This window comes from Anomaloglossus baeobatrachus, chromosome 7 (assembly GCF_048569485.1).
Source record: "Anomaloglossus baeobatrachus isolate aAnoBae1 chromosome 7, aAnoBae1.hap1, whole genome shotgun sequence".
Classification (NCBI taxonomy): domain Eukaryota; kingdom Metazoa; phylum Chordata; class Amphibia; order Anura; family Aromobatidae; genus Anomaloglossus; species Anomaloglossus baeobatrachus.
In genome coordinates, this window is record NC_134359.1 from 69,000,666 (window position 1) to 69,013,962 (window position 13,297).

General features: G+C 42.0%; 1 protein-coding gene across 5 annotated transcripts in view; it reads right to left on the reverse strand.

Moving 5' to 3' along the window:
* Positions 1-13,297, reverse strand: part of CCDC141 (coiled-coil domain containing 141) — a 242,401-nt gene that overhangs the window by 88,244 nt on the left and 140,860 nt on the right. For all 5 annotated transcript variants that reach the window (XM_075317398.1, XM_075317401.1, XM_075317396.1 and 2 more), the window contains 5 exons: positions 9,571-9,712; positions 7,036-7,152; positions 6,721-6,912; positions 4,855-5,016; positions 2,620-2,796 (listed from right to left, as the gene is read on the reverse strand). In XM_075317398.1, the coding sequence (XP_075173513.1) occupies positions 2,620-2,796; positions 4,855-5,016; positions 6,721-6,912; positions 7,036-7,152; positions 9,571-9,712 (790 nt within the window). The remainder of the gene's footprint in view (positions 1-2,619; positions 2,797-4,854; positions 5,017-6,720; positions 6,913-7,035; positions 7,153-9,570; positions 9,713-13,297) is intronic.

The window sequence follows — 13,297 nt, forward strand, 5'->3', positions numbered from 1 at the left end:
GTGAGTCCATTGCAAATGCATTGAAATAAAAACGCATTTGCACTGGATCCGTTTTTGCGTTAAAAAAACGTTCATGACGCATGTTAAAAAAACGTAGTGTAAAAGCAGTCTTAGCTGGAGGCTGTAGTACAGAGGATATGTCAGGTATAATCACACACAGCTCTGCAGTGAGAGCAACAGAGCAGAGAGCGGCCATCACACATCACATTGGTAACACTATCTTTATTTATAATAACTTCTGGAGGCGGAGTCATCTTCCAGGCAGCATCCACCCCATAGCCTGGAAGAGCTCATTTACATAAAGTGATAAAAATGGTTTATCCACAACAAGGCATCTGATGTGTGGCATACAGGTATGACTTTTTTGAGCACACTAAAACCTGTATGTCCATATTAATAGTTGAGATAGGTCTAATATGGTGGCAAATTCCCTTTAAAGAAAACTCCGGAGGTGCATTCCCTGAAATATCTACTTTGATGTCGTTTCCATTGTTTGAGCAGTATCTTTGCCTCCATCTTTTTTATGTATATATCATATCATATACTGGAAAGTGGTGGCTTCCAAGTGGAAGCACCAGAAGAATGGTCAGGGAACTTCCAAAGCCTCAGGTGGTTAAAAGAAGAGGAAAAAAATAGTGATTGCTGTGAATATTTTTATTCTTTTTCATATTTTTTTAGTGCTTTTATTAGGTGGGTTTCAGGTACAAACAACTCGAAAAAAGACGTAGTGTGCACATACCCTAAAGGGCTAGTGCTGGATTTTCAAATGTTATGGATGTTGGATCAAGGGAATTTTGTTTGTTTTCAGTTATACTGTATTAAATGGATTTCTGATAGAGAGAATTTAGTAAAATCACCACCTGCCGTCATTCTCAGATGGACTTTTCATTAGAAGACAACGCCAGAGACCGACTGAAGTAAGATGTTTACCAGCAGCTCTTACATTCACAGTGATAGAGAAGTGGAAGATGGTTGATTTTCTTTTACTCCTAAGTATGAATTTCTAAATAATGTATTTTTTATATACATGGTTTGTAGGTGTTTGGAGAAAGAAGAGTCACAGTCACTTGATCTTGTGGTCTGTGGGCTCCTCGGGGAAGGAGTGATGGTAATTGTGGCTGTTGACATATGAAAGGCCATACAGACTATCGAAGGCCAGCAGTTAGTAAGGTGATATCCATGTACATAGCAGATCCATGTAGCAGTCTGTATGGACAGACATATGTCAGTAAACCTTTCAACAATCTTCTGTGTTTGATGAAGCCAGAGAACATATATATTAGGTGATCTGCCTTCTGAAAATGGTAACTGGATGGTATCCAAAGAGTCTCCCTAGACATTCACCTCTAAAGCACACAAGACCACAGAAGTAATTTCTATATCAGTGCAATATTATATATTACAGCACAAGTTATGTATAACTACAGTATGTGTAAAATTCTGATTAGGGATGAGCGGACCCATGGATTTTGGGGATTTCCCGGACTTTAGTTAAACATTTGGTTTGGAACCAGCACTTGACCCAAACGTGATCCTGAAACCCGAAACCATATAAGTCAATGGAGACTGTAACTTTGGTGCTGAAAAATGGCCGTAAAATTGTCATAGTAAAGACTAAGGTATTGCAAAACGAAGCAAAATGGGGGTAAGAGCAATACACTTGCCGTGCGAAAAAATGTGGTTTGGCAATAACTAAAAAAAAAAAAGACGTGGCCCCCCCCCTATTTTTGATAACCAGAACAGCTAAAGCAGACAGCTCTGGGATGCAGCCCTCAGATGTCTGCTTTACCTTGGCTGGTTATCAAAAATGGAGCGGAACCCATGCCATTAATTTAAAAAAAAGGTGTGGGGCCCTCCTTTTTTTGATAAACAACAAAAGTAAAGCTGACAGATGGGGCTGTTATTAGCAAGCTGGGAAGGTCCATGATTATTTGGCCCTCCCCAGCCTAAAAATAATGGATCTAATCATCTAATGGATGATCATCTAATCATCTAATGGATGTGACACTTTTGTGGCAGCTGTGGGCTGCTATTTTTAAGCTGGGAAGGATCAAATAACCACGGGCCTTCCCATCCTGATAATATTAGCCCCCAGCTGTCTGCTTTACCTTTGTTGATTATCAAAAATAGAGTGGACCCCACACCATTTTTTTTTTCATTAGTTTCAATAGTTATTTATAAATAATTTTAAAAAACGGCCTAGGATCCCCTTTATTTTTGATAACCAGCCAGGGTAAAACAGGCAGTTGAGGGTTGCAGACCTCAGCTGTCTGCTATACCTGCGCTGGTTATCTAAAAAGGGGGGGACCCACTTTGTTTTTTCTTAAATTTATTTGGTTCCCAACAGCGTCCAGGCATCTTCCCCATGCTGAAAGCTTGTTCATTGGTTGCGCTGCAACCTTTCAACAAACTTTATTCAGCATCCAAAATTGAACACGGATTACCATGATTACCATGACTTCAAGTCCCAAAAACTAGGTGTCCAGTATGAACCGCATACTTTACACTTCAGGTTTGGTCAACCCTACTTCTGACTCAAGAAGAAAAACAAATGGGGTTTCTTAGTAAAAAAGAAAAAAAAAAGCATATTCTACTTATTATTCTACATTATTCTCGTACCAATCGTAGTTGATCTTTAATTGTCCTCCATTGATGCTTGGAAGAATTTATTTGATTGACGTGTTGTCTCCAGGTTGACCACAGGTTTGTTATCTCAGCCTTATCCTTATTTAACTTCGCCATCGTCTTCTCCACCTTTTGGACGTGTTTGTCCTTCAGGATCGTGTTCTTGTTCATCTGTAATTAATATAAGGCTGCATTGATTTGATGGTAATGGAGATTTATGCTCTCGGCTTCACTTGATCATGTTCTTAGATAAAATGGATAAATATCTTGCGAATGACATTCATCATAATAAATCGACTTCACATGTAACAGAATTGTACAATAATGTCATTTATATTCATTTCTACTAAAGATTCGTATTGTTTCGGAGTGAATCTTCTAGTTACAGTTCATAAATTAAGTTGTTTTTGGACCAATTAACTCATTTTTGGACTAATCAATTTGGATTACAATACATTTGGCTATTTCGCAGATATCCTGTAATTCTACTGTTAAACTTTACGCACATGACTGTGATGAATCGGTACTGTACAGGTCCTGACTATGGTGCATGAAGAAATCATTTTGGTCCCCGCTTCCATATTGACAAATACTCTAGGTGGAACGTCTTTCGATAGCAATGTACTTGTTTATTAGTTCCTGATAATTATAAATATCTCAAAACCTGCAACATTTTGAACCAATAATTAATTGATGAGGATTGCAGAAGGATGGTAAGTTCGATCCATTCCGAAGAATAACTATAGGTCTGAGGCATCGCACATTTTTCTTACGCTTTTTTGTAATAAATACCAAACTTAATTGCAATGGATCTGTCAACAGCAGCTTCGTGACAGTTTCAAAGAGAGTTTCTCCTCTAAATGCAGAGTAAAAATTAATGAAACTGAAAGTTTAACAAGATATATCACGTATTTAATTTTATATATATATAGTACAGACCAAAAGTTTGGACACACCTTCTCATTCAAAGAGTTATCTTTATTTTCATGACTAAAAATTGTAGATTCACATTGAAGGCATCAAAACTATGAATGAAAACAAGTGGAATGAAATACTTAAAAAAGTGTGAAACAACTGAAAATATGTCTTATATTGTAGCTTCTTCAAAGTAGCCACCTTTTGATTTGATTACTTCTTTGCACACTCTTGGCATTCTCTTGATGAACTTCAAGAGGTAGTCACTGGAAATGGTTTTCCAACAGTCTTGAAGGAGTTCCCAGAGATGCTTAGCACTTGTTGGCCCTTTTGCATTCACTCTGCAGTCCAGATCACCCCAAACCATCTCGATTGGGTTCAGGTCTGGTGACTGTGGAGGCCAGGTCATCTGGCGTAGCATCCAAACGCTCTCCTTCTTAGTCAAATAGTCCTTACACAGCCTGGAGGTGTGCTTGGCGTCATTGTCCTGTTGAAAAATAAATGATGGTCCAACTAAACGCAAACCGGATGGAATAGCATGCCGCTGCAAGATGCTGTGGTAGCCATGCTGGTTTAGTATGCCTTCAATTTTGAATAAATCCGCAACAGTGTCACCAGCAAAGTACCCCCACACCATCATACCCCCTCCTCCATGCTTGACGGTGGGAACCAGGCATGTAGAGTCCATCCTTTCACCTTTTCTACAAAGACACGGTGGTTGGATCCAAGGATCTCAAATTTGGACTCATCAGACCAAAGCACAGATTTCCACTGGTCTAATGTCCATTCCTTGTGCTCTTTAGCCCAAACAAGTCTCTTCTGCTTGTTGTCTGTCCTTAGCAGTGGTTTCCTAGCAGCTATTTTACCATGAAGGCCTGCTGCACAAAGTCTCCTCTTAATAGTTGTTCTAGAGATGAGAAGGTGTGTCCAAACTTTTGGTCTGTACTGTATGTATATATATATATATATATAAATATATATATATACATATATATATATATATATATATATATATATATATATATATATATATATATAGTCAATTCTGTGATATCTCTTGTTAATCTTTCAGTTTAATTTTTTTTAAGTTCTGAGTAGAGATTAGCAGACATGTGGATATTTGAGATCGTCAGGTTTGGCCAGACTTTAGTTCAAAGTTCAGTTCGGAACCCGGACGTCACCAGAACTTGACAGTGGACCCCGAACCCATATAAGTCAATATATATTTGAGGATTAATTTTCCAGTATGAAAAAGGTTACACAGTTTTTCTTTTTGGTATATATTTAACATTAATATGTCTGAAGCATTCTCACCACTTTTATAACGTTTAAACAGTTTTGTCCCATATCTTGGACGGAGAAAAGTTCATCCAGCACTCCCTGAATCTGTGTGTCTGCGATCTCCAGCGTGGCCACAGTTCCTTCGTCTGACTTGGGGGTATATACTTCTTTTAAAAGTTGGATGTGGGAATCCAGCTTGATACAGTAAAAAAACATATATGTATTAGACATAAGAAAAAATGCTGCTAACAGAGAAAGCTTAAAGAGTTTGCCACTACTTTTACATTGATGGGCTATCATTAGGAAACTGAGCGGAAACTCTATGAATCCTCCTTACTAAATCCAAACTCCCCCAAAGAGTTGAGTTTATGTGTGGCGCCCCTGAGGCTTCAGTCGCCACAGAGTATTGCATCTCACTTAAGGTGCATTACTTATCCCGGGTAATGAAGAGGATAATCACTGGTGTTTAGCACTGATGCAACATTCACACAAACACCCAGTCAGTGAGCCAGTCAGTTACACAACTCAGGAAGTCAGCCAGCCTGGGAAATTCTCAGTTACCAGGACAATGGCCTGGGAGGTGGGGCAGCACTGGGGAAGTTACAGAACACACAGGAAAATCACATCAGAATAGTCTGGGACACAGAACAAACGGTCGCTGGAGAGAGTGCTTAAGAGCTTCTCCAGCTAGGACAGGCCTGACTGGAAAAGGCAGGAGATGACCGGGTGAGCTGGAGAGACAGAGGAGAAACATGGTTGCTGAGGCGAGAGCTGTATTGCTCCCTTGGAACCGGCGCAGAGCAGGGTGCAGAGCTCTAGGGTGGAACATACTCCATGTTGGACTATCAGAATCTGCATGACAGGGGGATTGTACGTCCCTCTGGCCACCACCAATTTACAGAGTACAGTGGCACATAGGGCTGGGGTCAGTATTACGGTCAGGCCCCACAGTAGACCTGCGTCATGTGGATGTGAGATGGTAGCTGAGTTACAAGAACTGGGGTCCCCAAGTAGCTTCAGGCCACGGGGAATCCAACACCAAGCGCAAGGAGGAAGGTCTCTCAGTTCACAGCATCGGCGTTGGAACTTATCCGGGATCGTCTGGGGCCCATCACGGCAGAGACTGGTACCCTGAGTGCAGCACCAGAACTGTGAGTAAATAGATCTTGACCCGCACCTGCTGCCTCAGTCTATCATTACTGGCACCGTCACCCCATGCTCTGGCGCCAGCGGCTGACTATCATCCCCATCATCCTTCCCGGGGCCCTCTCCACCTGTGGGGGAGCAGGACCATCCTTGCTGCGACACCATCAGCCCCGGAGGACATCACCCGCAGCGGCAGCTAATCCCTCGCCGCGTACCACCGGTGGCGTCATCCTTCATCATCCCCTCCTCTTTATTGTACACCTCGGGACCACGAAGCCGGGCAGGGCCACCAGTGACATCCCCAGACCTGACATCACCGGCCTGGCGACGAGTAACAAGTTGAACCCCTTGCCCCGTGGGCGCTGAATATGCACCAAAAATTCAGCAAAAAGACTCAGTGTGCACATGCCCTTACATTTTTCATGGTTATTTCTGAGGAAGTGTCATTAGGAAGTGTGGCCATATTGTTATCACCTTTAGGTTATCATATGAGGGCACTATACTATGGGGGGAACAGGCTGAAAAAATTCATAGTTCATCATAAGAAAATTCTCCAATATGGCTGCACTTCCTGTTACCCCTTAAAAATGGAAATCTGTAATTATATTGCAAAATGCCGTTACCTCTGTAAATAACATACTTTGGTAACTGCTCTCTTCTCAGTTTATCCATTCGGCATAGAGTTTACATTATGTACATCTCTCAGTAATAGCTTAAATCTAATTTACTTCTCACTCAAAAAACTTAGTATACCTCTTCTGAAGACTTTATAAAGGCGATGTAAACATTTACAACTTCTAGTTTTTCATCAATACTTTGATCCAAGACCTTCAGTTCTTCATCCAGAACTTGTGATTGGGTAGAAATCACTTCACCTCCAGAAGGAGCTATCTGCATTACTTCCCTTATGACTTGGGCAATGGACTCCATAAATCTGGATGCTTCCTATTTAAAATAATACAAATAATTAAACTTTTAAAAAACTTTCAAAAACTTTCATATGGAAAAGGTCTCTCGAGTGCAACACTCACTGCATGCCGTTCACAGTTATTCTATCTATTGTATCACCTTAGTTTGTTTAGCCAGTTCTCCAAGTTTATATCGTACGTCCTCGCATTCACTGATACTGTCTGGATTGCCATGACTTTCCAAATCTGAATTTATTTTGTGGATCCATGAAGATACCTGCAGACAAAAATGTGCATTGGACTAGATATTAATGACCTTATTGCAGCCACACGCTCAGTCCTTATTTTGCATCACTACGAGACATTCTATAATCATTACACAGATCTGGAAGGGTAAAACTGTGCGAAAAGTAAGAGGTGATTTTTATATACTTTTTATTTCTGAAGTCAGTAAAGTATGGAAGAAATTTCTTTTCTCTGCTTATGTGCCATGAAAAATAAGTACCAGGAGCGAGCAGGTTTTTTTCCTTTAGTCTAGAGCCTAAAAGTTCTGCAGACTGTTTAGAAAGATCCAAGTCCCTGACTAAGCTATTTACTTCGAGCTGTGAAAAAAACTGTGGCTCGTTGGGCCTATGGAGTCATTGTTTGTGGAAAAATTGTAAGCGATGACATTTTTTGGATATTTTTAGAGTTTACTAATTGAAAGAATATAAAAATCAACTCTAACTTTTCAAAACAGTAACAAATATTATTGTTTTTCTATTTTGCAAAGTACAATAATCCCACCTTTAAGGAAGCATGCCTGCACATTTTTACCAGATATGGTTGAATATATTCTACCTAAATTGGACAAAATAATGCATTCTCCAAAATACAGATTGTTACGTAATTTTTCCCCAACAAATTCATCAAAATGGTTGCGTTAGAGGACGAGCAAAAGGCTAAAATAAAACAAAAAAAAATCCATAATGCTAACTTCAGAACTCACCTGTCCTGGTATCCTCACTAACTCTGGTACATACTGGTCTTCAAGGCTTTTTATTTCTACAGTAGCGGTGATGTTTACACTCTAGAACAGTACTTTCTACCATCACCAGGCCTCAGAGGTCACAGAATATCATAACTTCATGCCATGTCCTGACCTTCCAAAGCCTGACCATGGCAGGAAGTTATGTCCTACAGTGAAGACACCAGTTATAGGAAGAAGTGTATGTCGTAATATCATGCCATGCCCTGACGTCCAAAGCCTAACCATGACCGGAAGTCCTGTTCTACAGTGAAGACACCAGGTATCGGAGAAAGTGTGTGTCATAACATCATGCCCTGCCCTGACCTCCAAAGCCTAACCATGGCCGAAAGTCCTGTTTTACAGTGAAGACACCAGGTATCGGGGGGTAAGTGTGTGTCGTAATATCTTGCCATGCCCTGACCTCCGAAGCCTCACCATGGCCGGAAGTCCTGTTCTACAATGAAGACACCAGGTATCGGAGGAAGTGTGTGTCGTAACATTATGCCATGCCCTGACCTTCGAAGCCTGATCATGGCTGAAAGTCCTGTTCTACAGTGAAGACACCAGATATCGAAGGAAGTGTGTGTCGTAACATCTTGCCATGCCCTGACCTTCGAAGCCTGATCATGGCCGAAAGTCCTGTTCTACAGTGAAGACACCAGGTATCAGAGAAAGTGTATGTTGTAACATCATGCCATGCCCTGACCTTCGAAGCCTGATCATGTCCGAAAGTCCTGTTCTACAGTGAAGACACTAGATATCGGAGGAAGTCTGTGTCGTAACATCATGACATGTCCTGACCTCTGAAGCCTCACCATGGCCAGTAGTTCTCTTCTACGGTGAAGACACCAAGTATCGGAAGAAGTGTGTCGTAACATCATGCCATGCCCTGACTTCCAAAGTCTCACCATGGCTGACCTCGGAGGCGTGGTCATGGTTCTATAGTGAATTCCCCAGAATGTATGTGGATGGAGGACTGGGCAGTCATTGGAGACAATAAGGATGCCAAGACAGGTTATATTTATTATCCTAGAAGATTTGTCCACTTTATCTGCTCATCTCTAGTTTTTACATATAGAAGGAGTGTTATGGCTGTATAGAAGCTTGTCCCCCTTCTACTCCACGGGAGGTTTCTGGCCTCCCTGAGCTTGCCTTAGGACACCTGCGTTACGGTTTGACAGGTGTACCACCCCAGTCAAACTGCCCACCTACCACTATTTTTTCTTTATAGAGATCTGATGTGCCAGGCATGAGAAATCTATCAAAGAAGCTGTAGGCAAATCAGGCTTGAAGTGAATTGGGGGTATGTCCATATGCATTGACAAGCCCACATTGCATTTACAGCCTGATTTACATATGGCTTCTACACTAAATTTCTCTGGACTGGCATTTCGGATCTTTTTTTAAAAAAAAGGTATAATTTCTACTGAGAATGGGGTGGGGTACATGTGTCTATAAACCCATATAACTATTTCTATATGAAAAATGTGTTGATGGGTTCCCTCCAGAGATGCATTGTTTGTATGTGTGCACAATGGTGATGCATTGTAAACACTTTATGACATATGTGTATATAAACCTTGAATGTATGCACTACTTTAAAGTTTTGCACTCTCCCAGTATGTTTTTTTTCCCAGTGCACATTGTATATTAGATACTCCTGTTTGTAAATCTAGTGCACAGTACCTTCTTAAGATGATCCTCTAATGATGCCATTATCTCCTGTTGCTTGAAGGAATTTTCCATAGATGCAGGGCTCTGGCTGAGTAGCTGATCTACTCTTTTCTGGAGGTATCCAATCATTTCCTGAATTCCAGTCATCCCAGGGCTAAATATGAACCATACAGCTGTTAGCACCTCCATTGCCTTGGATAATAGCCAGGATAATAAACATGAGATGAGAATAACTTTACCTAGAAGAAGTCAGGCCTCTAAGAACTGCAATAATGAATGTCCCCCTGCACACAGGGTACTTGTAAAAGTGTCCAACATTTCAGAATACAAAGGTCAGTCCACCATTACAAGCATTAGGCCAGGTTCAGACTGCGCAATCTATTTTTTTCATGCATTTTTTTTCTTAGGTGCCAAAAATTGAATTATCTGTAAATTGGCTCACATAGAGTGGTTCTTGACTTTATTCACACATTACATTTTTTTTCTAAACCATCAGTTGATTCCCAAAGTGTTTAAAAAAATAGCAGAATGACTTAAGGCCACTTTACACACAGCGACATTGCTAGCGATGTCGCTGGTGAAACCACACGCCCCCGTCGGTTGTGCGTCACGGGCAAATTGCTGCCCGTGGCGCACAACATCGCTTACACCCGTCACACATACTTACCTGCCTAGCGACGTCGCTGTGGCCGGCGAACCGCCTCCATTCTAAGGGGGCAGTTCGTGCAGCATCACAGCGGCGTCACTAAGCGGCCGCCCAATAGAAGCGGAGGGGCGGAGATCAGCGGGACGAACATCCCGCCCACCTTCTTCCTTCCTCATTGCCGGCGGCCGCAGGTACGGTGAGTTTCCTCGTTCCTGCGGTGTCACACATAGCGATGTGTGCTGTCGCAGGAACGACAAACAACCTACAACCTGCAACAGCAACAATAATCGGGAAAGGAACGACGCGTCAATTATCAACGATTAGGTAAGTAATTTTGATCGTTAACGGTCGTTCGTGCATTTCACACGCAACAACGTCACTAACGAGGCCGGATGTGCGTCACGAATTCCGTGACCCCAACGACATCTCGTTAGCGATGTCGTTGCGTGTAAAGCGGCCTTTAATTTTATACTTTCTTGCTTTTTTGGATTAAAAAAAAAATAGTATGAAAACCAGAAATAAACTGATCAGTGTACTGTTCTGTTCATTCCGTATTTAAGGAGGATCTGTCACTAGATTTTTTCATTTAAATTTAATTTAAATTCCCTCCTTTGATTGGTGCTGATCCACTGATTCGGTAACGTTTTTCTTTTTCTTCTGTGCCCCTCCGTTCCAGAGTTGTTCCCCTGGTAATAAGGGGGCAAATGTTTCCTTCTGTACCACCAAACTTCACTGTTTGCAGTTTCTCCTTGATACTGGCCAATCAAAACACAGCCACACCCACAAAAGTTCTGTGGTATACGCCCAGTTGTATGAAGGGAACATTTGCTTCTTTGTTACTGGAGGCATAACTTTGGACCACAGGCGCACAGAAGAAAAAGGAAGAACTCAGTTTAAAATAAAAAAATCAGTGAATGGACCCCTTTAAACTTCAGGCATTGATATACATCAGTAAGAAATCCTGTGTTCCTCCTTTGAAGACTGTATAGCAGACAATTTCAGACATCTCCTATTGATTTCCATTGCAAAAGGAAAAGTTTTTGTTTTTTTACTGTATCCTTTTGTAAAACATAACTTAGCATATTGTACTATGTCATACAGCAAAAAATATAAAGAAGGTAGGCAGATGACTGTTGACCAAAAATGAGCAAAAAAAGACATTCATAGTATACCCTGTGAATACACTTGGCACATCTGGTTATTTTTTTTGTTGCATGCCCTGGTAGGTCCTCTCCTCAGTCATTACATTGTAAGTGAATCCCATTTTCACCTTTTTGTGACAACTTAAAGGGGTTTTTCTCATCATATATGGATGCAATCTAACTCTTATTATAAATAATTTCCATTTTCAAGAATGGAGTTTTTGGAAATTCTATATTGTAGTGCTTGTTGTTAAGATTACCAGCCACCTCAGGTTTCAAGGCAAAGAGCATGCGCATGTCCCACTCAAAACACTGGATCTGAGCAATCTCAGTGCCCCTGTACTCCTTCAATGCTGCAGAGAAAAAGTTACCTCCTCTAGGAGCATCATAAGAGGAGCAGCTTGGGCTGGTTGCTTAGCCATGTCGCCAACCCGAACTGTCAATCTACAGGAGTGAACCTGTGGCGCCCCTGAGGCTTCAGTCAAAACAGGGTACTGCACCTCACTTAAAGTGCAGTATTTATCTCGGGTAAGGAGGGGGTTAAACACCGGTGTGTCCACATTTCACTTTACATACAGCTTAGGTACCTTCTCACTGGGGACTGGACTAGGGTAGGTTGGGGGGTGGCCATCACGTGGCATGGGACTTTCCCGGTCACTAGGACAACAACCTGGGGGGCGGGCACCACTTGGGGTAGAAGTAGGAGCAACCTTTACACAATCTTCATTCTAGTCGGGAATACAGTTCTGGTAACACGACACCACTTTCTTCTTTCTTTCTTCATGGAGACTGAGGCTTGGAGCAGGAAGCTCAGCCCGGGTTCCTCACTTCTGAAGGGGCAACCCTTGGGAAAGGACACTTTCAAACACTGGTGGCTACCTCTAACTTATCCAGGATCGGCTGGAGCCCATCACAGCGGAGACTGGACCCTCCGGACAATGAGTAAAGACCTTGAACCGCAACTACTGTGTCAGCCGTTCATTCCCGGTGCACCGCGCTTTGGCGCCAATGGCCAGTACAATCCCCATCATCTTCCCTGGGGCCTAGCTTCACCTACAGGAAGCTGAACCATCCTAGCTAAGACACCATCCACCCCAGAGGACAGCGACTGCAGCGGTGCCTAATCCCTGGCCGCATACCGCAGGTGGTGTCACAAGAAAACTACTACTCTCATCATCTGAGCATCCTCATGCCATCCTTCATCCCATTTGGTGTACACCTCGGGGTCACGAAGCTGGGCAGGGCCACCCGTGACATTCCAGACCCAACATCACTGGCCTGGCGACGAGTATTTAACCCCTGCCCCATGGGTGATACACACCGCCTCGGCAAACAGTGGAGGAAGTGATGTGCTCAAAAGATAGGACGTAAAGGCTACCCCTATAAAGGCTATGAATAGCTTCATAAACAATTACTTTTTACATTCCCAACCCACTAAATCAGGAAACAATTTTCTAATAGGTTTTAAGTAGATAGGTTTCTGCAGCTCTTACTCAAACCAAACACATCCAGAAATATGTACACTTTGATCCTTCTGTCAAGTTGTCTTACATCTGTTCCTAATTTAATGGGAACTGACGACCAATGGAAGAGGGTTTCCCTGCAGGATCAGAATATACAGTTTGTTGTCTGTTATTACGGCGATGCATAGGTCTGCATGAGAGCTGCAGAAATTAAACAAATGGCATGTTACATTAGGACCTATTGCTTATGTGTCAATTGTTCCTATTTGATGAAACAATGTCTCAACCCGAGCCAAAATTCCAACCAAAAGTGTTTTTTTTCTTGGGAGATCTCATGGCTTTTGGGGCGTTTCAGAGCTATCCTGAGGATGGGGTTTTTATATGTCCCAATTTGGGCCTTTAAAATGTATGCTATTGTTTTATTTGATCATTACATAGAGGCTTTAAAAAATTGACAATTAGGACCAAATAGAGTTGTCTTCTGCTGC